The sequence below is a fragment of the Tachypleus tridentatus genome, chromosome 11, assembly GCF_004210375.1.
Source record: "Tachypleus tridentatus isolate NWPU-2018 chromosome 11, ASM421037v1, whole genome shotgun sequence".
NCBI lineage: Eukaryota > Metazoa > Arthropoda > Merostomata > Xiphosura > Limulidae > Tachypleus > Tachypleus tridentatus.
In genome coordinates, this window is record NC_134835.1 from 40,199,350 (window position 1) to 40,225,676 (window position 26,327).

Here is a 26,327-nt window from a genome sequence, read left to right on the forward strand (position 1 = left end):
GAAAATTATTTATATATAAATCTGACATTGGGAGAATTGTTTATCTGTAAACCTAACATTGGCAGAGATATTTATTTATAAAACTGACACTGCGAGAGCTGTTAATCTATAGCTCTGGCACAAGGAAACCTATTTAACTATAAGCTTAGCACTGGGAGAACTGTTTATCCATGAATCTGGCTTGGAAATAGTTGTTTATCTGAAAATGTGGTACGGAAAGAGTTATTTATTTATAAGTTTAGGAGAGATGTTTAGTTATATCATTGATACATCTGCCACTGAGAGTTATTTAACTATAAACCTGGCTCTGGGAGAATTGTTTATTAGGATACCTGTTGCAGTTGGAGTGTTTTTTTTCTATAATCTTAGCAAGAACTGAAACACTCGTACCTGGAAATTCTTTATAAGAGGTGGTGAAATGTCCACTACTCCCATTTTTTCTGTATGAACTAAGCTTTAGAATCCAATTGATTCTAGAAACCAAACACATAGGTATAATTTCATGCATAGCAATAAGTCGTGATGAAAGAGCTATTATGAAAAAGTTTTGTAAGATAACGTTTTAAAGAAAATAAAATCTAACAAAGTCACAACGACAAACCAACACAGTTATTTTACACTGCAAGTTTATTGGAAGGTTCTAAAAATACAGATAAGTGTTTTAACTCATGGAACTCAGTACACAGTTAGAAACAAACGATGCTAAGCAAAGAAGTTTTATAATTTGCATCCGGGGTTAACCAACCAGGTGGTTATTATTGGACAGACAATTCTAAGTATTGAAAGCCTATAATTTCTTTACTTTCTCATATAGATGCAATCACCTGCACACGATTCTCACTACAGCGATATGTTTCCACAACTCTTTATGAATTCAGTAAGCATTTTAATATCGTAAATTATAAATTAAAAATCTCATTCTTAAAGCTTAACTTTAAGCATTTAAGAACAAATTCTGTTTGATTTCATGTGATTAGGAAATTATTTAATTCTTCATAGATAAAACAAATTAATAATCTAAAACTACAAATATATATATATATATATATGGATATATACGCTAAAAATGAATGCTAACTTAATATATTTTCCGTTGTTGAGAGTATAGCGTTACTCATACACTTTATGTGGTTGTTTTCTTGACAAAATATAAAATAAAAACATATAAACATATTTTATTTTCACTCTCGATGTAAGTATTCTAATAGAAACAACTTTCAGTTCGTTTATTCACTTTTTTCAACGGTTATGAGAACTTTGATCAAAACTAACATTATCGTAATTGAGGCATGGATTTTTTATTTGCAAACATGAAACCATTTGTTCTGGAATAACAATACTTTTAGAAACATGACGTAGATTTTCCTCCCATCCATCAAACCTGAAATATATTAATATTGATAAAGAACAGAGGAAAACAAGCTATGAAAATCTTATAATGCTGCTATGGATAACTCTAAACGTTTACATATTGAAACAAGCAAATCAATATCACTAATGAAAACTTTTAGAATTGTATTTTAGTTGAAGTTTTTTTTTATTTTAAGTTCAGAGCACTGACTGATCTAAGTTCGTTAAAAGTCGAAGTCTTCATTAACTATTGTGATGGACCTTAAGAAATGAGATATTTTATGAAGTTTAAACCTTGCAAGTTGGTAGTTACCTTCACAATTTTACCAAGAAACAACATTTTAAACACATAATAGTGCTTCTGCTTAGTACTCGACTTCTTATGATGATGTAAACAGATTCATAACAACCTTTCACTAAACGTTGTATCATCCCAGTTCTTTTAGATTCTCTCACACAGTTACGTGGTGTAGCCAGATCATGAGGCAAATTTGCCTCAAGTCAGTTGATATTTCTCTGTTAGACAAGCGTCTGCACTTTAAAAACCTAAAAACCAAACTTCTTAAAAATGATCACCAGGTAATCAGAAGAGGAGAAAAATAACGTTCAGCTTTAATCTGAATGTTTTTTCTTCTCGAAATGACCCTTATAGATGTCAAACATACCTTTTGTCTTTTCCAGAAGTTGGTCAAACATTGTATTTTCATTAACGACCAAAAATGTTTAATCACGCTAGTTTTTAATTCCTTTGTTTTTTGATACTAATAAGACAAGTGGTGTTTGTAGCACAAACGCTGTATTCTCAGACTTTGGAGAAACAATATGTGCTACAGCAAGAAGTTTTTTATTTGCTTTGTGAATGCACTCAACCTTACCTTGACAATTTTAAAATAACTGTACAGTTTTAACATCGCATTTCTAAAGCCATCACGTCCAGGCACGATTGCATAATTTCCTCAATGAAGCTATATCTACAAAAGATATGCCTTCATTGGGTTATATAGCTGGAGTACTAGGGTCCAACAAGGTACAATTTTTCTCGACTAAGAGAAAAAAATAGACATTTTTGTAGAAATTGAATTCTAACAAATATTCCCGCATTCGGCACTTACGGTAATCGGAAACAACAACAATTGATAACTGACAAAACTACTTTTTTCATTTCGAGAATTATCACACTTACACGAGTATATCGGATTTGTAATGGAAATACTTTTATAGCTGTTTTGAAAACTTCAAGTAATTAAAAATATGTGTCTGAATTTTATATGCTTATTCACGATTTCTTCTTTGAAGACATAATCACAAGTAAGTACACAGTCTTAAAAGGCAACAAATAACCGTGTTACTTTTATCTTCTTATATATCATGCGGGTTACTAAAAGTTAAACAAGGAAAAATATTACTTTAGGCCTAGCAGGAAGTTCATTAACATTTCTGACCCAGAGTTCCTATGACACCTTTATATTCTTTTAAAACTACACACACATACAACAGGTCTATTTAAGCTTTCACACGAGTTAAAGCCTTCTCAACAGCAGTTGAATATACTGCCTTATATGCTATATGAGTTATATTTGGTGCTCAGTGTAACTACGTATAAAATATAATGAACCCAAATCGAAATAGTTGATTTTCCTGCAATACTATATTCTATCAGACAATCGAATATGAATAACATTAAAGATAAACACGACATATATGATTGGTAATTATGGTTATTGTCCAGGCATATTTTTTAAGCATTGCGATTGCTCTTTAAGTTATAAATAAACCACTTTACTATATTGATATTACAAAAAAATATTTTTTTTCTATTTATGATAACGAAATGTTTTCACAAATTGGAAGCAGTCTTAAAAACAAACTACCAATTATGAAAATTCATGGATTTTCATGTTTATCAAGTTATTACTTAATATCAGCAGATAAAACAGGAAAAAGAAACAATGATAATGTTACGTCTTTCCTAAAGTAACCGATATTTATTATTTGCCCAGGACAAGATTAAGAAAAATCTATGTAAATATAAAAAAAAAAACGAAATTTATATTTTTACACTAAAATGTCAAACTCCATAACCCTCAAAGCAAAAGAAACCGAATTCGTCCCTAGAGAGACATACGAAAGTAGAAGAGAATTTGCAACAGTTATGTCTCACTCTCTAGACAGTAGTTTAGAAAATACATTGTTTCACACTATACAGTGAGCATTGCACACTGCAAGGGTTTTATCAGTAGCATAACAATCTTTAGTTGCACTTATTTTCTAGGAATGCGTCACTCCATCTTATTTCTGTTGCAGTTTCCTATGCTGTTTCTGGTGCAGGTTCCTCCTCTGTTGCTTCTGGTGCAGGTTCCGCCTCTGTTGCTTCTGGTGCAGTTTCTTCCTCTGTTGCTTCTGGTGCAGGTTCCTCCTCTGTTGCTTCTGGCGCAGCTTCTTCTGTTACATCTGGTGCAGTTTCTTCTACTGCTTCGGGTGTAGCTTCCTCTGTCGTTTCCGGCGCAGCTTCTTCTGTCGTTTCCGGCGTAACTTCTTCTTCCGTTTGTGGTGGGGCTTCCTCTGTCGCTTCTGGTGCATCTTCCTCTGTGATTTCTGTTTGGGCTTCTTCAGTAGCTTCCTCTTCTTCTTTCTCTTCAACTGTAGGCTCTTCCGTTGCTTCTTCAGGTGCAGGTTCTTCGGTTTCTTCCGGCTCTGGTGCTGTTTCTTCAGCTTCTGGTTCAGGGCCCTCTGCGGTTTCTGGTTCTTGTTCCGTAACGTCAGCTTCTTGTTCACCTGCTTCTGTGATTTCTTTTGGTTGTTCATCACCTTGAGGTTCATCTACTGGAGGCAGTGGTGGCTGCTCATCCGGTTGAGGAGAAGAAGAGGGAATAGGACTCTAGTAAACCATATTATTGAACTTATTAATTACAACAAGTAAAAGATACTTATCAGAACATCTTTAACACAAATTAGTCACTTCATAGAAATAAATTCTTTGTATATGAAAAATAACTACCATTTCGAGTTGTTTAACAATGCATTACCATACTTGTTTTGCTCCGTTAAACAAAAACAACGGGAAGTGACTTTTCCTTACCTTAGTTTCCGAGCCTTGACTGCTGGTTTTCTCAGATGACGACAGTGAGCCTACTTTAGATAGAACCTTATCCTTATAATTCAGTTTATGTGATTTGATTTTTACTTGACCTCCTCCTGGTTTGTATTTCACATTGTCCATTGAACAAACTTTGGAAGAAGCCTGCTTCCACTCTAACTTTCGAGATTCAATCTTAATAGGAAGAAAACATTTGAAATGTTCACTTTTGTTAATGTTTACTTATATATAAAGAGAGAGAGAGGAAAAAGTAGAAAATTAACACAATAATACCCACACAATCCTCATCAAAAGAATACAGTACTATATTATGTAGAACATTTTGTAACTATATAACTCCATGTATAACATCATATCATTTTAATGTTTGGTCAACAACTTACACGCGATTTGTTTAATAAAAATGAAGCTTTTATTCTCTTCCTTTTAATCACTCACAGTTATTTTATGAATTAGTAATTATAAAAATAACCGCTGTATACTTATTAGTCAATTTATTAGAACCAGGCTCAACTACCTTTTACTGCGAGGAATGCGATGCACTAATCATGACGTTGTCGCTAAAAGGTTTCCAGTTCTAATGTAGCCCACCTGTGAAGACGTATGGTGATAAATGCGACGTTCAGTTTTACCCCATAGATTATCATTTGGGTTGAAATCCTTTGATTGTGGGAGCCAAGGAATATGATAAAAGTTTCTTCGTGTTTTACGAATGAATATTGAGTAATATGAGCAGCAATAATTATTACATTGTCGTACTGGAAAGTACTTGTCTGTTATTAAAGAAAAGGTTAAAATGTGATTCATCAGACCAAAGAGATACTTCCAGTTGATCAATGACTATTTTATTGTTCGCATTTTAAATAAGTGGTTTATGTAACAATTGTTGGCTTCCATATGACAGTTTAGTTCTTCACACAGCATGGCTGGAAATAATTGGGTCCTGGTTACTGTCGAAGCAATCAGTTAACTAGAATACAATGTGATGGCTATTGCAATTATCCTATGCTGGGCCTCAGCCATCTTCGGCAGTGTTTTTCGTTTTGTCTTGCAGCCTAACAATGATATGAGTGCAATTTGTGTATTCACAAGGATTACAATATGAAAGTATGTGGAGTATTTTAGGTATATGTGTATAGGTCTTAATAAAGCAGTCAGTTTGTGTGTCCTAATAAAACACATGACAAGTGAGGCAGACGAAAAACAATACTGCTTATTTTGATCTCCGTATTTAAAGCCAATGATCTGTGAAGGTTACGTTTTCTTTATGTAAAATATTTCAAAAAAACAGTTGGAACTTTTCAAAACATTAACCTCCAAGTATCGTTTAAAATGTTTGCTAGAAAACCACCACCGAATGTATGTGCTGTCACATACTGAGAAATATGGATAATTACAACAATCTGGTAGGTTCCAAAAGAAGTACTTTCCAAAAATCATTGGCAAAGGAATCCAATCTGAGCAGTACATACTAGCAATTTCTGGATAAAACGGTGTATGAAAGAAGTGTTTTCGAAAAGTCATTTTAACACCTGTTTATTTATGTTCAGATTTTGCTCTTACCCACTTTTGGTCTTCTTAAGAACTGATGCATCTTAATTAAATTGTTAGAGACTCGTTAGTAAAGAGCATGGAAAGACGAGTTTAAATTATTTCCCTCTAAAGTTAGAGATGTGAATGTATTACTAAAATAAGGTTTTCTAATGTTTTACTTACGTATTATCATTAAGCATCACATTTCTTAGATAACTAGTAATAAAAATTACTTTTATACAGTCAATAAAAGAGGGCAATCAGGAAATAGTATTCGCACATGAACTAATTAATTTTAAATATTCTGGGGTGTTAAGTAATATATTTTGCATGATTCATGCAGAAACCAACATAAAACAATAGTCAGGGATACATACTACTGAAGCAGGATTTTCATGGTCATCATGCTGTTTCAAAATAAAAAAAAGATACTTTGTTAATTGTAAAACGAATCCCTAGAAACCATCAGTACAGTTTTTACTTTAGTTAAATACAAGGAACAATTCTAGATACATTAAACCTACTAAAAATGTCCATCTTGAGGACTTTTAACTTCCTCATTCATATGTTGTAACACATGCACATACCTTAATTCATGCTGGTAGTGAACGTAACTGACTTATTACTTTTAAAGGGTTTTACAGATAACACATAAAAAAGATGCAAGCATGTTTAAAAGTTGAAAAGGAATTAAAATAAAAAATAATAATTAAAGTTTCTCTCATTCCAAAATTGTAAAACACCAAAACTATACAACTCGAACCTGAAATAGAGAAAGTGACATAAAACACGAAAATTCAGAAAATAACCACATACAACACCTATTTTAAATTGCATTCTATCTCGTAAACTTATGCATAACCACCAAACGATCACTAAAATGTAAAAATACTTTAGTTTGGTGCTATAAAATGAAACATTAACTAAGCTTACAAGATCATTACCAGATTATTTTCAGTAAAAACGGAGTGTTTAGGAGTTCCGTGGAAGCTCTTCCTTCGTCAAAATAACATTCAAAGGTTCAAACTTTAGAAACTGTATATAGATTTTTTATAACTTCTTGCGCCTGAAAATTTGTTATTTAATTCCTTTTAAAACGCTCATCAATAGCTCAGCGGTAAACTGGAGAACTTACAACGTTACAACTCTGAATTAGATCTCTGCGATGAATAAGCTGTGGTTGGTTTATTACCAGCTTTAGGTATAAAAGTAAACAGACAATATCTTGTTTAAAACATCACAATCCGCCAAGTGAGAAAACAATAAATAAATATATACTTTTTTTTTGTTTGGAATTAAGCTATACAATGGGTTATCTATGCTCTGCCCATCACGAGTATCGAAACCCAGTTTCTAGCAATGTGAGTCCACAGACATACCGCTGTGCCTCTGGGGGGTTAAATAAATACATAAATGTGACAATGCTTCCTATGTTCCAGTTTCGTTACATGGCTTATAAAGTTCTATTTATTTCACAAAACTTAAATCACGCCCTGCAATTTTTAACATTACATTGATAAATACATCTATTATTTGAAATTGCCATGTGAAAATTACAAGCGAGGCGTTCTTATAAACATTCATACAAATTTTAAACATTGTTGGCATAGCTGAGTATCAACATATCTTGTTCATCTTGTAGGGTTAATCAGAGTTGTATTTAATGTTCATCTCAAGTTCCCACTCTCCATAACGGTTGTATTTAATTTTCACCTTCGGTTCCCCACACTTCAGGGCTAACCAGGGTTGTAGTTAGTGTTCATCTTAAGTTTCTCACCTTCTAGGCTTAACCAGGACTGTATTTAATGTTTATTTTAGCTCTTCGATCTTTCAGCCTTAAGTAAAGTTATATTTATCCTTAGCCTCTCCTCCCCAAAAGTATTCAACATTTACTTTATTTTCACCATTTTCAGGCTTAAATGAACTGTACTTAGCATCTGCCTTATTTGTTCTCACCATCTAGGTTTAATCAGGTCTGCTTTTACCACTTGTCTTCTCTCCCCATTAACTAAAGTCGAATTTATCACTTACTTTAATTTGTCCACCTCCTGGAGTGTAACCAATATTTTTAGTTCCTACTTTTGGTTCTCCTTTCCATTCTAACTTTTGATATATTATCTTTTTGGTTCCACCACCAGGTTTGTACCCTGTATTCTCCAGTGATCCCACTTTCGGAGCAGCAATCCAGTCCAATTTCTTTGTGAATAGTTGCTGTCCAAAGAGAATGAATATATAAACTACATTTCTTTATGAATTATCTGCATCATTGCGTGACATCAGTTTCGGAAAGGAAAACAGTTACTGCAACCTTTTCTAAATAAAACCAATCGAAAAAAAAAGTTGAAGTTTTATGCCTAATTAAATTTCATGGTTATTGTATTAAGTATATCATCTTACATCGATCTTTGCAAGCTTACATAAAGAGGAGACACTAAGTTAAGTTTCATTGAAATATTGCATCTTGGGTTGATAATTCGGGAAAAAGTAATCAAATGGACAAAATACATTTAAGCTTCTTCACCTACGACTAGTAACAAAGTGTAAGAACAACTGTGTTAGTAACACATATAGGGTATAGCATCTATGACAGTAAGTTTAATGTCGCCGTTTGAAGCAGCTAATTATATTGTGTTGTGACTTTATCTAAGTTAATCGCAAGTTTAGTTTAGGATAAATAACAACAAAATAGAATTGATACACTGAAAAAAAAAAGGTCGTAGGCCTTTTAATTGTAGAGATTTATAATGTTTCTCATCACCAGCGTATATCCATGACATATTCCACAGTTAATCAGATCAGAAGATCTTTTCATTATATGACTTCTATGTTTTGTGTTTTGTATTTCGCGCAAAGATATCTGTGCTAGCCGTCCCTAGACATCGCCACCCATCGCCAACTCTTGAGGGATTCATTTACCAACGAATAGTGGGATTGACTGTAACATGATAACACCCCAACACGGCTAAAAGGGCGGGCATGTTTGGCGTAACTGGGATTCGAACCCGCGACCCTCGGATTACGAGTCGAACGCCTAAACACGCTTGGCCATGCCGGGCCACGTTCAATCCTCTAAGATGTTTATGTAAGGTTTTACAGTTTTAAATAACACCCAAAATATCTCCAAAGCCTTATAAGAAGACGTAATACATATTTTATACAACTAAATACCAAATGGCCAAAATCAACCAGAAATATTCAGAGGTAAAAACTGTGACAAAAGTGACGTTTCTTTAATGATAGTCCTTGAAGTTGGGTAACAATGTAGTAACAAATTTGAACTAACTAACTAAACGTAACAAGGATAATGAGCCGAAGTTTGTTTATACTGTGCCCAGGTAGGATAACAGTGAGTTAATAGAGTTAGAAATGCTAAAATCCGCGGTTTGATTCCCCGCGGCGAACACTGCAGATAGTCCAATGTGGCTTTGCTCTAAAAAAAGAAGTCGTTAACCCTCAAATCATATAGATAATAGTACATTGGTTTAACATAGAAAATGAGTCAAGCCTCTTTAGTAGTAAAAAAACTCTTATAAGGCTAACTGTATGCTGGCTTAACAAGGAAAACAAGTCTAGCTTCGTCAATACTAAATCATCTATTAGATTAGTAGTGCACTGGTTTAACAAGGAGAATTAGTCTTGCTTCGTCCATTCTAAATCATCTATTAGATTAGTAGTGCACTGGTTTAACAAGGAGAATTAGTCTTGCTTCGTCCATTCTAAATCATCTATTAGATTAGTAGTGCACTGGTTTAACAAGAATTAGAATTAGTCTTGCTTCGTCCATTCTAAATCATCTATTAGATTAGTAGTGCACTGGTTTAACAAGGAGAATTAGTCTTGCTTCGTCCATTCTAAATCATCTATTAGATTAGTAGTGCACTGGTTTAACAAGGAGAATTAGTCTTGCTTCGCCCATTCTAAATCATCTATTAGATTAGTAGTGCACTGGTTTAACAAGGAGAATTAGTCTTGCTTCGTCCATACTAAATCATCTATTAGAATAGTAGTGCACTAGTTTAACAAGGAGAATTAGTCTTGCTTCGTCCATACTAAATCATCTATTAGAATAGTAGTGCACTAGTTTAACAAGAAGAATTAGTCTTGCTTCGCCCATTCTAAATCATATATTAGAATAGTAGTGCACTGGTTTAACAAGGAGAGTTAGTCTAGCTTCGCCCATTCTAAATCATTTATTAGATTAATAGTGCAATGGTTTAACAAGGAGAATGAGTCGAACTTCGTTCGTACTAAAAACACATTACAGTGATGATCACAGATGATTTTGAGAAGTTGTATTCATTCAGAGTATTTCATAAGAGAGACTTAAGATTTTATTCAAATCCACGTAATATACTAGTAAGCTTTGTCCTGATTTAGTAGTGAGGCATAATTTTATGAAGTTCATAAAACATGTGACATGAGGCTTAAAAGCCGTCATACTAGATTTTTGGATAATCAGGTGATGGTACTGTCTCAGAAGAAAACAACAACATAAAAGTGAAATCCATAAAGTACTTTTAAATTAGTTCTATAAGTTTTTTCTTCTTCTGAATAGGGTAATAATTAGATCATTTGTGTTGCGCATACTTCTATACTTTCTCAAATAATTATTTTGTCTTGAATTTGTACGTATGACGTTTTCGTGCTCGCGACTGAGCTCATTTCTGATTTTCTGATCATTATCAACCAATAATAGTTTCACACGTTATCGAATGGATGAAAATGAAGCAACCTACAAAGTCTCCCATGTTCATTGGGTATTTTAAGATTACGTTAAAGTTTATACATTCAACGCTTGCTGTTGTCCCATTTTTATGCATAGTTATTTGTGGCATGTTTTCTATAAAACTCACTGAAAACTAGTTTTGTTTTTAACAGACGCTTGCATACGTATGAACGAAACCTAAAATAATATTGTATGAGACGAGATCCTAGAACAATAAAAGAAAAGTATTACGATACGGAATAAATCTATCTATATATTTGAATATTAAACACAATAGGCACAAGAACAGCTACAAAATAAATTAAACAGTAAAGTTGTACTATATATATTTGTTAACTTTTATGTTATCAGATTATCACAGGTATATCTGTAAAAAAAAACGTATTTAAAACTTAGTCATTCATAAACTATATTAAGAGAGAACTAAATTATTTCCACACCTTAATCTCAATCTACCTTTTTCTCTCCTCCAGTAGGCTTGTATTTAATATTAGTCAAAGAATCGATTTTAGATTTCACATTCTTCAGATTTGGCTTAGGCGTTTGACCAACGGGAGCCTTAATAGGGGGAAGCCCTGAAAATATTATTATTTTGACATTATAAAAGCAGTATTTAAAATAATCCACATTTTCAGAATATAATAAACTATGTGAGGATTGATGAAACCTTTATTTTAAATTTTAAACAATCACACGTCTTTAATTGTTCTATAAAGATAATTAAACTAGCCAAACTATTTACAGCCTTATAGGATGTTACATAAATATTGCGATTCGAAAAAAAAGCATAACGATTACAATACGACTGAAAATATTGTTACTAGTGAGAGATTTTGTTTGTTTGCTTGGATTTTATGTACTTTTATGTGTGTGTGTTTTTGTGTACTTTATTTATGTGTATGCGTATGGGTGTGTGTGTTTCTGTGTACTTTATTTATGTGTATGTGTGTTGGTGTGTGTGTTTTTGTGTACTTTTATGTGACGACGATTTTGTTGCAAGGGATGCGGACCGTGAACTCTCAATAGCAAGAGTTCCAATGTAATCATTGTAATGATGCATTAACTTTTGATACTGTAAACGTCTAGTAGTTGATTATATTTTAATATTTTAGATTCAGTCTATAGTTGGCTTACTTTTGATCAGAAGTTATTAATTTATATGTTTTTGGTGTTTATGTAGCAAGTGCATGATAATAATAAATTACATATGAGTACCCAATTATACAGATTTCATTATGTCTGAAAAGACGTCCACTGAGCTTTAAGTTTGTAGACTCTAAAGTTCAGGACACCCTTGTCTCCTTTAGTGATCCTTACCTTTCACATGATCTTAACAAAGATATAAGGCTTGAGTTTTACTGCAGAAATCAAGGACACTATTTGTTGCTACACCAGTAAATAAAATAACGGTAATTTTGAATAAAAAATTTGTCATGAGAAAACATTTACAGTTTTATATTTTGATTTTAATAGTTCAATTACAGGTTTATTTAAAATAAATGTTGTTAAACCACTAATTAGTCATGTTTATAAAATAGCTAGAAGCGTATATACATAATCATAAGAAGTTAAACAACGTAAAAAAGTTTACAGTTAATATATACGACTATCTGGCTGATGATCTTTAACAAATTTAAATCTCCCATTACACAATTTAAAGAAGAACATGTAAAAGATTAAATATACATGTAAACATATATTAAATGTAAAAAGTCAGTTATACAAAGTTTTCTGTGAAACCTATCCACAACTTAATTTAATAATAAATTTAAAACTCGAGAAGGCAGAATAAATGAGGAGGTTTTATCTGGCATCACGACAGAATTTCATGATTTTAAAGGAGCGCAAAATGTTTACATTTCTCGCTAGATGTCACTGTGGGAAGAGTGTAGAAAAAAACAACAACAAAATTGTTAACAATTAGGCATTTCATCTGAAACTTTGGTAAGTTATTTATGATACATCTCTCTTTTTGCGCATCGAGCCTTTCAATTGATCCACTACTGCTTGCCTAAAGGTTTATGGGAAAAGAAATGATACTTCAGCGGTTGAGAGTCGTTTGTTGATTCATCATGTTTTCCTAAATTTTTTTTATTATTTGGAAAGGAGTAAAACATTGGCTAATCGGACTCGTCTTTTAATACAATGCTCATTGGCCATAGTCATTATAAGGAAATGAGTTGCCCGTAACTTTCTACATATTTAAAGTTCAACAAACTGATCATCGTGACCCTCGGGCAGGATAAAACTGACATCGTATTCCGAGTTTGTTTTTGTCTTTTATTGTTTAATACATATAACAGTTATTCAAAGCCTTCTCTTTAAAAAAATGCTTTGCGTATATTCTTAATTTTTAACAGTTCAAAACTTTCCTTGTCGTAAACCACAGACAATAACATCAATAGGAAGTTTATCTTATAGAACGATTTAAATTATTCTCACTTACGAGCCGGGACCTTATTGGGAGAGAGAATGCCGTTTTTTAGAGGCATCCTCTCGGGTGAATCACTTGTTATCTTGACTGGTGATGTAGTTGTCTGGAAAATTAAAATATAATTCACTTTCTAAGTTTATTTACACTACATTAGTGAGCTGATATTTCAAGTTGGAAAATAAAATTGCCAAGCATGAAAGCCTGTCAACAACTGAAACTAAGCAATAAGTTCACACTACTTAGAAATATTTTCAAAAATACATTTTTATCGCCATAATCTGATTACATGCGTTATTTTGTTTTCGTAATGCCATTACAGATCCTTTTCTTACACCAAGTTACAGCTTTCCTTGCACAAAAATTAAACTAAGCCCAAATTATGAAGTGATTTAAGAATCATGTTACGGAGAGTATTGTGACAAGCCATAACTAGCACATGGTTAATGAAGTTACCAAATTATATCGACAAATGTACAAGAATAGTACAAAACTTGAAAGACGAAAAAAAGCAAGCAATTAAAACAAATTATTATATTCCGTAAGTATAATATAAAAACAATAATATAAAATATATAAATAATATAAGTATAATAATAAATAATAAGTATAATATAAAAATTATCAAGGCTTAGTCATAAGTATCCATTACCATAGGGACAGTGAAATAAACAAAAATAATGATACAATAAAATTTAAAAAATAAAAACTTAAGAAAGTAATTTTAAAACATTCTAATCTATTAGAAATTAAATAAACAAAAACTGAGTTTTGAAAAATCACAACGACATTTAAATACATTTACCTAAATCACAAGGAACCATTAATATACGTATATATTTATATACAAATCACAAGGAAAATATAAATGTAATTTCATCGTGATAGATGATTAATTACAAACTTTTTATATGAATACACCAGATAAGTTTCTCAGGCAAAGTAAATAAGCCGGGTTAACTTCAAACGTATTCAAACAGACTTTTTAAACCAAAGTCTTTCAACCACCATTTTTCAGAAACAAAAAAATGACTATATTTTTCTCTAATTTTGTTTAAAATAGTTAGCGTTGGTTAAATGTCTCTCAAGTAAATTTCATGTGCAGAATTTAATGAAAGTTGTAGGTTTCTTTGAAGGTTTGACATACAAAGCGAACTATCAGCCAAGTTGCTTACAACACAGATTAAACATGGCATAAAAATATATAAAAAATGTTGAAAACAAATATATTTTTGTATAACCGAGTGTAATAATACTAGATAAACTTTGTATTCTGTGTTATTTAACTTAGGTAAGAAGTCAATATACATACACATATATATGCACACATTACGTCCTATTAGTTCATTTCAGTGTGAGAATAGTTATCAAATACATAAAAACGAAAACGTTCTAATACGACTGTGGATGTAAAAATATTTCACATGAACTGATTATCATTTCAGTCACTTTTAAAAAACTTTCAACTGTTTACTGTTGGAATGTATATTTCTGTTATATACAACAACGTCCAGTTGTTGTAAAACGAAGGCCCAGAGAATATAAAGTATGTTCATTTAATGTGATACTTTCTACAACTGATGTTAAGTAACTGTAGGTTTTATTAGTACGACACTTTTAACATTCTTAAGACTACAATATTACTCTTATTACAATATATACATATAGTGTACGTTCTCTTACAGATGCGTGCATTAGGGCAGCGTTTCTCTTGTCATCCACGTCCCCCTTTAATAAATATGCTTTATTACGTGTATCTCTTCTCTCTCTCTCTTTTTCAGTCAGTGAAAGAGAGAGTTTAATGACAAGACTTAAGGGGGGTGTAAAACGCCTGTTATACTAAGTACTTGGTATTTTCAGTTTAATTTTATGTTATTATTCAAGTATTGACTCTCGTAATCGTTCCACCCCCCTCAAAGAGATCATATGTACCCCTTGGGGGAGCGCCCCACACTTTGAGAAACACTGTATTATGGTATTCATTTCTCATTTTAAACAACATATTATTTTTATCTCATATATATATATATATATCAGCCGAACTACATACATACACGGCTGGCCAAAATCATAAGGCCAATGAACATAAAAAAAAAACATGCATTTTGCGTTGTCAGATTCAAACACTTATTTACGTAGAGCTACGAAAGATAAAAATAAGAAAAGGGAAAATAAAAAAAAAACATTTTTAGCATTTAACAGGGAAAATGTGAACACTATGAAATTAGCCTAAATACTAGCTGGTCAAAGTTTAAGACCATACTGAAACGAAGCGTTAATCGGTAAACACGTAACGAAATTTAATCATTTGCGTTCAAGCATTAGCGTTGTCAACATTTCCCACTGACATCTCCTGTGTTACATTGGGTAAAAACATGGCAAAGGCTAAAACGTTGACAGAGTTTGAACGTGGCAGAATTGTTGAGCTGCAAAAGCAAAGTCTCTCTCAACGTGCCATCGCTGGTGAGATTGGGCGTAGTAAAACTGCTATTGCAAATTTCTTAAAAGACCCTGAGAGATACGGAACGAAAATTTCAAGTGGTCGGCCCAAAAAACTTTCGCCGGCGTTGAGCAGGAGGATTCAACGGATTGTCCGGCAAGACACCAGCCGATCGTCGAACCAGATTAAGGCCTTTACGGACGCAGAATGCAGCTCAAGAACAATAAGACGGCATCTACGAGAAAAAGGCTTTAAAAACCGTAAACGCTTTCAAAGGCCACGCCTCCTTCCACACCACGAAACAGTTCGGTTAAACTTTGCTGAGAAGCACCAAAAATGGGACGTAGAAAAGTGGATGAAAGTGTTCTCTGATCAGAAAAAAGTTTAATCTGGATGGTCCAGATGGCTTCCAACGTTACTGGCACGATAAAGATATCCAACCAGAGACATTTTCTACACGACACAGTGGAGGAGGTTCCATCATGATCTGGAGTGCTTTCTCCTTCCATGGAACAATGGAGCTTCAGGTTATACAGGGGCGTAAAACAGCAGCTGGCTACATTGGCATGTTGGAGAGAGCATCCTTATTGACTGAAGGTCCTCGCTTGTGTGGAAATGATTGAATCTTTCAACAGGACAACGCTGCAATCCACAATGCCCGCAGGACAAAGGACTTTTTCATGGCGAATAACGTGATTCTTTTGAACCATCCAGCGTGTTCGCCGGAATTGAACTCTATTGAAAATGTTTGTGGGTGGATGGCAAGGGAAGTCTATAGAAATGGACGTCAATTCCAAACAGTGCATGATCTTCGTGAAGCCATCTTCACCACTTGGAATAACATTCCAGCCAGCCTTCTGCAAACAATATTGACCATGTCAAAGCGAATGTTTGAAGCTATTCGCAATAACGACCGTGCAACTCACTACTGAGACCTCTTGTTGGGCATTTTCTAACTTGTTTAGGACTTGTTTTTGGTATGATCTTAAACTTTTGACGAGCTAGTATTTAGGCTAATTTCATAGTGTTCACATTTTCCCTATTAAATGTTAAAAAAAACGTTTTTTTAATTTTCCCTTTTCTTATTTTCATCTTTCGAAGGTCCACTCAAATAAGTGGTTAAGTCTAACAATGCAAAATGCATATTTTTTTTTATGTTCATTGGCCTTAAGATTTTGACCAGCAGTGTATATAGTTGTATAGCATAGCAGAGAAAACAACATTTTTGTATCTTTAAAACACGATACTACTTTAATATTGATGTCAACTATTATTTATGAGATGGTACAACAGCCACTTACGTTTACTGTTGGATCTGCAGGTAGAGTTGGGACATCTGTAAACAAAACAAAGAAGTAAACTGCTATTCATGTCAGTAAATTAAATAAATCTACCAAATGATGACATTCTTGTTGACATAGATAACGACATCAAGTTACAAAAATGTTACAGCTTACTACCTTTTACATTAAGATTCAACAATTTAGCAAGTGCATTAAGCTTACACCATATAGTTATCGCTTTTTACCTATTACAATGAAAGTATATTTAGTTTCAACCTGTTACTTACCCTAAGTACTTACAATTATACAAGCATGCCGTTCTCTTGGTTAATAAGTAAGGCACTTCTGTTTAGTTGAATTGCATGACTTTGTTAAAAATTTAACCTATGACTTCTATAACTTACGTGGTGATAACAAAAATTATATTATGTAATAGTTTGAAGATCTTTAGCGGGCGTTACCTTGTTCTACAAAATATGTAACAGTTTGAGAAAGTTAGCTCTTTAAGCCCTCATTTTCTGTAAAAATCACACTGTAGAACAGCAAATTAAATCTTTATTTTTACACAACAGAGAAAGACTAGGCAATTTGTTCAAAAGGTATAATATACTCTAATCAACGTGGTAGGATTTGACTCGTATAATTATAGATGTAAAGCACGATGTTACGTTAACAGTAATGGAACCACATTTTATCGGATTCACAATCTGGCGCGCCAACTTACTAACCACACCCAACCACCGTATAAAAGAAAAAAAACACAACAAACATCCCATAAATACTAACAATTATCGCTTATAAATGTTGTTATATCTATCTGTATATATATATTGTATATATGTTGCTCTTATATAAAACAACAATACTAATAAATAATGTAGAAGATATTAGTTGAAATTTCGTAATATAAAAACTTAATCTGTACGCGCCAATACTAAATAACGTTATATATGTTGGTACTTGACTTCAGAAAGACTTTTGTAAAAATTGTCGTGTAACATAATGTTATTAAATATTGGCCTTCATTAAAGAGATAAAATTTATTTATTATTTTGTTACTGTTATCATTACTTATGAAAGTGAAGAACATTTATTCACGCATGCGCAGTAACAGAACTGTTAAAACCAGTATGTTTATTTTGAACAAAAAGTAAAAAACAAACAAACCTGGTTATAATCTTCATGATTGGGATCTGATGGTATTCAGTGACACTTTAGAAGAGGGCATATATTATAGTCATTGAGTTACACATAAGAAAGCACATATTATAGTCATTGAGTTAGACATAAGAAGGCACATATTATTGTCATTGAGTTACACATAAGAAGGCACATATTACAGTCATTGAATTAGACATACTGCGTTAGACATAAGAAGGCACATATTACAGTCATTGAATTAGACATACTGAGTTAGGCATAAGAAGGCACATATTATTACAGTCATTGAATTAGACATACGAAGGCACATATTACAGTCATTCCAGTTGTTGTTGTTTGTAATTAAACACAAAGCTGCACAATGGGTTATCTATATTCTCCCTACCAGGAGTATCGAACCCGGTTTCTACCGTTGTAATTCTGCAGACATACCGCTGTGCCCCCGGGAGCTACGGTCATTTAGTCACACACAAGAAGACACTTATGACGTTCATCAATGTGTAATAATTCATTGTAGGATAAAAGTGCATACAATACTTCATGGCTTGTTATAAACAAAATAGTTTAACGAAGGTGAATTGTGGTATTCTAAAAAAAGTAGTTTAAACAGTGTACCTGATTTAAAGGTGTTGTATTTTAAAATCATTCTAAACTATAGTTGATTTAAAAATGTGGTATTCTAAAAGCAGTCTAAACAGTGTAGTTGATTTAAAGGTGTGGTATTTTAAAAACAGTCTAAACAGTCCATTGATTTAAAGGTGTAGTACTCTAAAAGCAGTCTAATCAGTCCATTGTTATAAAGGTGTAGTATTCTAAAAGCAGTCTAAGCAGTTACTTGATTTAAAGGTGTGGTATTCTACAAGTAGTCTAAACAGTTACTTGATTTAAAGGTGTGGTATTCTACAAGCAGTCTAAACAGTTGATTTAAAGGTGTGGTATTCTCAAGGAAAACTGAAGCCAAAAGACTAACTATTAGAGTCGCAATTACAGGAGGTTTTAAAGATTTGTATGCTAATATGAATAAGTAAAAGACTAAACACAAACGTTTCGCACCTGATCAATTATTTGTTCATTACTCTGAAATATTAGTGTTTGCTTGTTTTTGAATGTCGCGCAAAGTTACACGATGGCTATCTGCGCTAGCCGTTCCTAATTTAGCAGTGTAAGACTAAAGGGAAGGCAGCTAGTCATTAACAGCCCTCGCCAACTCTTGAGCTACTCCTTTTTTTAACGAATAGTAGGATTAACCGTTAAATTATAGCGCCCCCACGGCTGAAAGGGTGAGCATGTTTGGTGCGACGGGGATTCAAACCCGCGACTCTCAGATTACGAGTTGAGTGCCTTAACTATCTGGCCATGCCGTGCCACAAGATTAGTGAGTTAAAGGCTGGAGATATCCTGTTCGTGTAGAAACTTTGACTAACTACAGATAACAGAACATACCTGAATGACACTATTATACAATGTCTTATAGCTAGAAGACCTAATTTTATAAATACATGACTTTACCATGCTTATATCGACAACATTATTGTAAAATAATTTAAGGTTACGAGATTTAATTGTACAAACTCGATACTTTAAGGAACTTTTGTAAACAACGCTATCCTAAAACTTCTTGAGGTTATTGGAAGTTAGTATATAGGCCTGACATGGTCAGGTGGCTAAGGTATACGACTCGTAATCCGTGGATCGCGGGTTCGAATCTCAGCCATATCAAACATGCTTATCCTTTCAGCCGTGTAGACATTATAAGGTGACGGCCAATCCCACTATTCGTTGATAAAAGAGTAGCTTAAGAGTTGGCTGTGTGTTGTGATGACTAGCTGCCTTCCATTTAGTCTTACACTTCTAAATTAGGGACGACTAGCGCAGACAACTCTCGTGTAGCTTTGCGCGAAATTCAAAACCAAAACAAAACTTTAGTGTATGAAGTTAATATTTCAAGAAACCTTTGAAGACAATGTTACTAAAATTCTAATTACTACGTAACTTCAACATTTCGCTAGCGAATAATGACATTGCTTAGCGCTATTTTAAGACTAGATAACATTGGATTGTTGAAGCATTTTTCATGTAAGGCATTTTTTTTTTAATTCGTTATAACAGTAATATAATAAGCTAAGTCAGGAAGTACACATTTTCAACGTTATTTCACGTCTTTGTAAGCAGTTTCTTAATAATAAAGCAAAATGTTTGTTTGTTTTGCGTTTTCGCGAAAAGCTACATGAAGGCCATTTATGCTAGTCGTTAATAATTTAGTAGTGTAATACTAGAGGGAAGGCAGCTTGTCATCACAGCCTACCGCCAACTCTTGGGCTACTCTTTACCTTAGAATAATGCGATTGACAGTCACATTATAAAACACCACGACTGAAAGAGTGAGTATGTTTGGTGTGACGGGGGATTCGAAACCGCAACCCTCAGATAACGAGTCGAGCGCCATGACCACCTGTCTATGCCGGACTACAAAGCAAATTGCAAAGTTGGAAACAGAATGTTTCATCTGAACAGCACCTTTTGCACACATAGACTAAATAATAAGATTCTTTGACAAACACTTAGAGTTTAGTTCAGGTACGAGAGGCATTGTAGCAAACAAGCAGCACAAGCCCTTTCAAATACTTTATCTGGATCATTGAACCCAGTGACAGAATGAATACCACTTTTATAACACATCCATCACTAACTAAATACCACTTTTATAACACATCCATCACTAACTAAATACCACTTTTATAACACATCCATCACTAACTAAATACCACTTTTATAACACATCCATCACTAACTAAATACCACTTTTATAACACATCCATCACTAACTAAATACCACTTTTATAACACATCCATCACTAACTAAATACCACTTTTATAACACATCCATCACTAACTAAATACCACTTTATAACACATCCATCACTAACTAAATACCACTTTTATAACACATCCATCACTAACTAAATACCACTTTTATAACACATCCATCACTAACTAAATACCACTTTTATAACACATCCATCACTAACTAAATACCACTGTTACATAATATCCAAGGCTTAAATTGTGTTCAGCTTCTTTATGTCTCGAACCTTGAACCGGTCGATTTCCAACTGGACACGCTAACCACTAGACCTCATTAGGCCAAAATCACATAGCATTCAAAATTTATTGCTATTCACTAGTGAATAGATGGCGAGTTACGGTATAGGTCGTATAGTAATAATTATTAGAAAATTCTTTAAAAAGCTATTTTAATAAATGGGCTTGAACACGTATATTCTAATGTTGAAACGAGAAAATAACACTTGCAAAATGTAATATTTCTATCATTAGTTGAACGTGTTATTTCAGAACAGTTTTAAAACAAATAATCGAATAGAAAACAGTACAGTAAAAGGACAAACAGTAAAAAAATTATTACTGCACTACAACTAGTATTTTCATATTTATAAGTAAATTTACTCAAACTATACGAAGTTTGGAATAAGATTACACGACAAGCATGGGTAACTGACTCCCCACCTTTCTTGTAAAACGTCTTCGAAGTTGTTCCAGACCATCTTGATTTTATGGGTATTTTAAATTTACACCCCTTAGTCGATGAAACTGACAGCATTTCATTAAAGGAAACCCCTCTGGCTCTTCCAGTCGTGTTTTGTATGGTTTCTTCTTCCTCTTCGTTCAGTTTTGGTATTGTTATTTCTGATTCTAGTTCGGACACATCTTCGTGCTTTTTTCCTGATTTTGTCTCCTTTATAACCAACCGGGGGACATCTTCCTTATCAGTTACTGATTTAGGTTTGTCTTCTCTTCTAGGTTTATAACTTCTTTCCCTAGATTGCTCGGTTTGTTTATTCATTGTTTTAAAGTTTGTGAGAACTGTTTCAGTCTCTAGTGGTTTAATCGAGATGTATACATCTTCTGTTAATAATAATAGAGATGACTTTTCTTTTAAATGTACTTCTGTGGATTCTTCTACGCCAACGTCAGGAACGAAGTCTAGAACATTAAATGGAGTTGGCTCAGTAATAAGCTCTTCTTGAAAAGTTTTATCTGTTTTAGAAGCTACCAGGTTTCCTTTGGAGATCTTATATTCTATATTGTAACCTCTGGAAGGGACTACATTGTTGAGATCTGTAACGTTTGAAGGTTGATTTTCTTCTAATTTAACTTCATATTTCTCAATGTTGCTCTTAGTTTCTTTTTTCAAACCCTTGCCCTCTTCTGTGATCGGATGTTCTTTGTCAAATGTCTTGTTTTCATCTTCTACTGTAGGGCCTGCCAGTACTAGTTCTTTTTTCACAGCCTTCACAATTTGCAGTTTATTTTCTGTAATTTCTTCTTTTGATAATGAAGTGGTCGACTCACCCACTCCATGTTCGTTACTCATTATATTTTTGCCTTTCCCCCCTTTTTGATAAAGAAGGGGTTCATCTGGTGGTGTTTTATCTTGTGGTTCTGACCTATTATCTTTTATCAAATCAAGTTGTGAAATATCTGCTTCGCTAATATTCGCTTTTAACTCTTCACAGTGGCTTAAGTAACTTTTTAATTCTAATGCTTTCATGGACTTTTCTTCTTTGTCTTTTCTCTGATTATTTTCAGTTGTTATTTCGTTTTCGTGTTTAGGGTTCACAAGGTTACCAGTTTTTCCTTTTGCACCAGCTGTAGAAACAGATTGGTCTCCATTATTTTTATTATACTCGTCTCCTTCTTTCTCTTCCATTGGTAAGTTATTTTCCGACGACAAAATTTGCCTTGTTAGGGAAGATTTTTCCTCCATTTTGATAGCAACTATTTCATCTACATCTTTTCCAGTTTTTCTGCCAGTACATGTTGCTTCGAATTCATTTTCTTTTGTTTCTTCTTCCTCTCTGCCTATAATGATTTTTCTGTAGTTTACTTGTTTTTCTTGAGGAACTATTGCTTCAGAATGAAAAGCCTCATCGTTCCTAGTGTGTTGTGTTTTAGGTTTTTTGGATATTTTATCATTCTGATCATATGATGATATGTTTCTCCTTAATTTAGATTCTAATGGAACATATATTTCTTGACAAGATTCAGAACGTAATTCTTCCATCGATTCTTCCTTTAATTTGGAAAATTCTCTAATTTTTTGGGGACTTACAACTTGTTCTTTTTCTTGATATCTTTCAAACATTGTTGTCGGTATTTTATCGTTTCCTTTCTTATATGCAACTTTTTCATATTTATTGTTTACAGTGACAGTAGTGTTTGTTCTTGTATCAATGGCTTCGGTATTTTCGTTTTTAAAATTTTCGCTATCTCCAAGATGTGTAGAAAATTTTGTTCTAGGTGTACTTTTACTATAGTCTAAAAACGTTGTTTTAGGAAATAAGTCTCTTATTGAACCGTTTTTATTGGTATTGGTTTCTTTTGCAGCCATACTATAGTGCGTGATGTCTTTTAACAACTTTTCTTTAATTATTAGCTGAGTGCCTTCTTGTAAAGTAGCAGAAGTCAAAGGCAAAACAGTAGTATCAGACACTCGAGCACCTGAAACAAAGGGATGACTGTTTTTTGGTATTACTGATTGTGGAATTTCTTCTCTATGTTCTTTTATTTCGCCATCAAAATGTGTCTGTGAAATTCTACCATTTTCGATCTGATTAATTTTTGTTCTATAAGCTTCGTGAACGTTTTTTGTCTCTTCGTGTTTCCTCTTCGTTAAAGGACTTTTAAACTTATCAGTTACTTTTGGTTTAAAGTTCTCCTCTTCTGAGATAAGGATACCATTAACTTTCGGGGTAACAATCTCGTATTTTGTAACTTGCAATTGAGATGTTTTAGTTTCACCAGTAGTATTCATATCAGTGGTTGTTACTGGCATTTCTCTTCCAGTAATTTCATTTGATTCTAGATCTTGTTGTGTGTCACAAACTCCATCAATTGCATTTTTCTCTTCAGAAGAGTTGGCAACACAAATTGTATTATGCTCAGTTTCTTCTAAAGAATGCATAAATTCTGCTAGCTTGGAAGAATGTGGCAACTTGTTATGTGGAACAATTTCAGCATCTGATAGCTTACAAACTCTATCAGAATTGCTTATAAATTGGAACACTACTGGAGCATTTTTTTCATTTTTTTGTTCCACACCAGTAGCAAGTTTAGTATCCAACTGAATAACTTCTTTCGATATCACTACATTTTTATCTAGCATCGTCTCAATATCAAACACTTTACTTTCTGAGTTTGTTGATTTAAAATTTTCTGTTTTCATATTTTCAAAAATATTATTTGTGTGTGATATGAGTAATTCATCTTTTTCAGATTTTGATTTGTCACAATTACCTCCAATCACTTTGATAGGCAAGTCAACATGTTGTGGCTCGATTTCGACCGAAACATCTTTATTTCCTGTAATATCTAAAACAAATTTCCCTAATTTGGTTTCAAAACAACTATCTGTTTCTCGTGGCTCTTCATCTTTCTCTACTTTTCTTTTTATCACAGTAGCTTTTGTTTCTGAATGTGTTTCACCTGTAGCGAATTCACTCTCTTTTGATTTTAAGCTCAGTAAAGTAGCGCTTTTAATAGTCGTTGACAATTCTTCCTTATTTAGTTTTAATTTTGATGAATTAATTAGAATATCTGAAGTTGGTAGTTCTTCTTTTGTTTGTATCTTAACAGACACTATACCTTTTCCCCTTTTGCTAATTCACAATTTTCAGGTTTCGAATCCCTTATAAAATATTTCTTTTCTCGATTAAGAGTTTCTTCTCTTTCTGACAATCTCTTCTCCAGATCCTGTTTAATCACTTTTGTTGCTCGACCTACCTTAAGATGCTTTTCTTCATCTGGCATAATTTTGAACAAAGTTTTTGGCATTCCTTTTTCTTGCCTTGTTTCAACAAGAGTAATATCTTTTACTAACGATGTTTTTTGTTCGTTTTCTTGGTTTGTTTCATCTGAACAAGCTTCTCTCGCCGTCGCAACTTGTTTTTCCTGTTCTACCTCGGCAACGTCCTTCATTACTACTGTTGGTTGTTGCTCTTTTTCTTCCTTTATTTCACCTGGAGTAACAATTATTACCATTGTTGGTTCTTGTTCTTTTTCTTGCTTTATTTCGTCTGGAACAACATTCATTACTACTAACAGTTGTTGCTCTTTTTCTTGATTTATTTCGTTTGTAGTAGCATTCATTACTACTGTAGATTGTTGTTCTTTTTCTTGCCTATTTTCTTCTGAAATAATATTATCTGCTGCTGTTGGTTGTTGCACTTTGTCTTGCTTTATTTCACCCGGAGTAACATTTATTACCATTGTTGGTTCTTGTTCTTTTTCTTGCTTTATTTCGTCTGGAACAATGCTCATTACTACTAACAGTTGTTGCTCTTTTTCTTGATTTATTTCGTTTGTAGTAGCATTCATTACTACTGTAGATTGTTGTTCTTTTTCTTGCCTATTTTCTTCTGAAATAATATTATCTGCTGCTGTTGGTTGTTGCACTTTGTCTTGCTTTATTTCACCCGGAGTAACATTTATTACCATTGTTGATTCTTGTTCTTTTTCTTGCTTTATTTCGTCTGGAACAACATTCATTACTACTGACAGTTGTTTCTCTTTTTCTTGATTTATTTCGTTTGTAGTAGCATTCATTACTACTGTAGATTGTTGTTCTTTTTCTTGCCTATTTTCTTCTGAAATAATATTATCTGCTGCTGTTGGTTGTTGCACTTTGTCTTGCTTTATTTCACCCGGAGTAACATTTATTACCATTGTTGGTTCTTGTTCTTTTTCTTGCTTTATTTCGTCTGGAACAACATTCATTACTACTGACAGTTGTTTCTCTTTTTCTTGATTTATTTCGTTTGTAGTAGCATTCATTACTACTGTAGATTGTTGTTCTTTTTTCTTGCCTATTTTCTTCTGAAATAATATTATCTGCTGCTGTTGGTTGTTGCACTTTGTCTTGCTTTATTTCACCCGGAGTAACATTTATTACCATTGTTGGTTCTTGTTCTTTTTCTTGCTTTATTTCGTCTGGAACAACATTCATTACTACTGACAGTTGTTTCTCTTTTTCTTGATTTATTTCGTTTGTAGTAGCATTCATTACTACTGTAGATTGTTGTTCTTTTTCTTGCCTATTTTCTTCTGAAATAATATTATCTGCTGCTGTTGGTTGTTGCACTTTGTCTTGCTTTATTTCACCCGGAGTAACATTTATTACCATTGTTGGTTCTTGTTCTTTTTCTTGCTTTATTTCGTCTGGAACAACATTCATTACTACTAACAGTTGTTGTTCTTTTTCTTGATTTATTTCGTTTGTAGTAGCTTTT

The 26,327-nt window shown here is 33.2% G+C and overlaps 1 protein-coding gene across 1 annotated transcript; it reads right to left on the bottom strand.

Moving 5' to 3' along the window:
- Positions 1-609: 609 nt before the first annotated feature.
- On the bottom strand, positions 610-24,678 carry LOC143231988 (uncharacterized). The gene is made up of 8 exons (XM_076466944.1): positions 21,547-24,678; positions 16,879-16,913; positions 13,153-13,243; positions 11,163-11,281; positions 8,012-8,191; positions 6,358-6,387; positions 4,430-4,621; positions 610-4,228 (listed from the first exon to the last, which is right to left on the bottom strand). Exons 1-8 carry the CDS (start codon positions 24,263-24,265, stop codon positions 3,659-3,661), a joined length of 3,936 nt encoding a protein of 1,311 aa, XP_076323059.1. The 5' UTR covers positions 24,266-24,678; the 3' UTR covers positions 610-3,658.
- Positions 24,679-26,327: the final 1,649 nt, after the last annotated feature.

What these genes read in the sequence shown, in the direction of transcription:
- LOC143231988 (XM_076466944.1), bottom strand. Translation starts at nt 24,265, where the DNA reads ATGAAAACAGAAAATTTTAAATCAACAAACTCAGAAAGTAAAGTGTTT. An exon ending in GAAGACGTTTTACAAGAAAG is followed by an intron (nt 16,914 to 21,546) that starts GTGGGGAGTCAG and finishes TTTTGTTTACAG; the next exon opens with ATGTCCCAACTCTACCTGCA. An exon ending in CAGGAGGTGGACAAATTAAA is followed by an intron (nt 6,388 to 8,011) that starts GTAAGTGATAAA and finishes ATTTTGAAACAG; the next exon opens with CATGATGACCATGAAAATCC.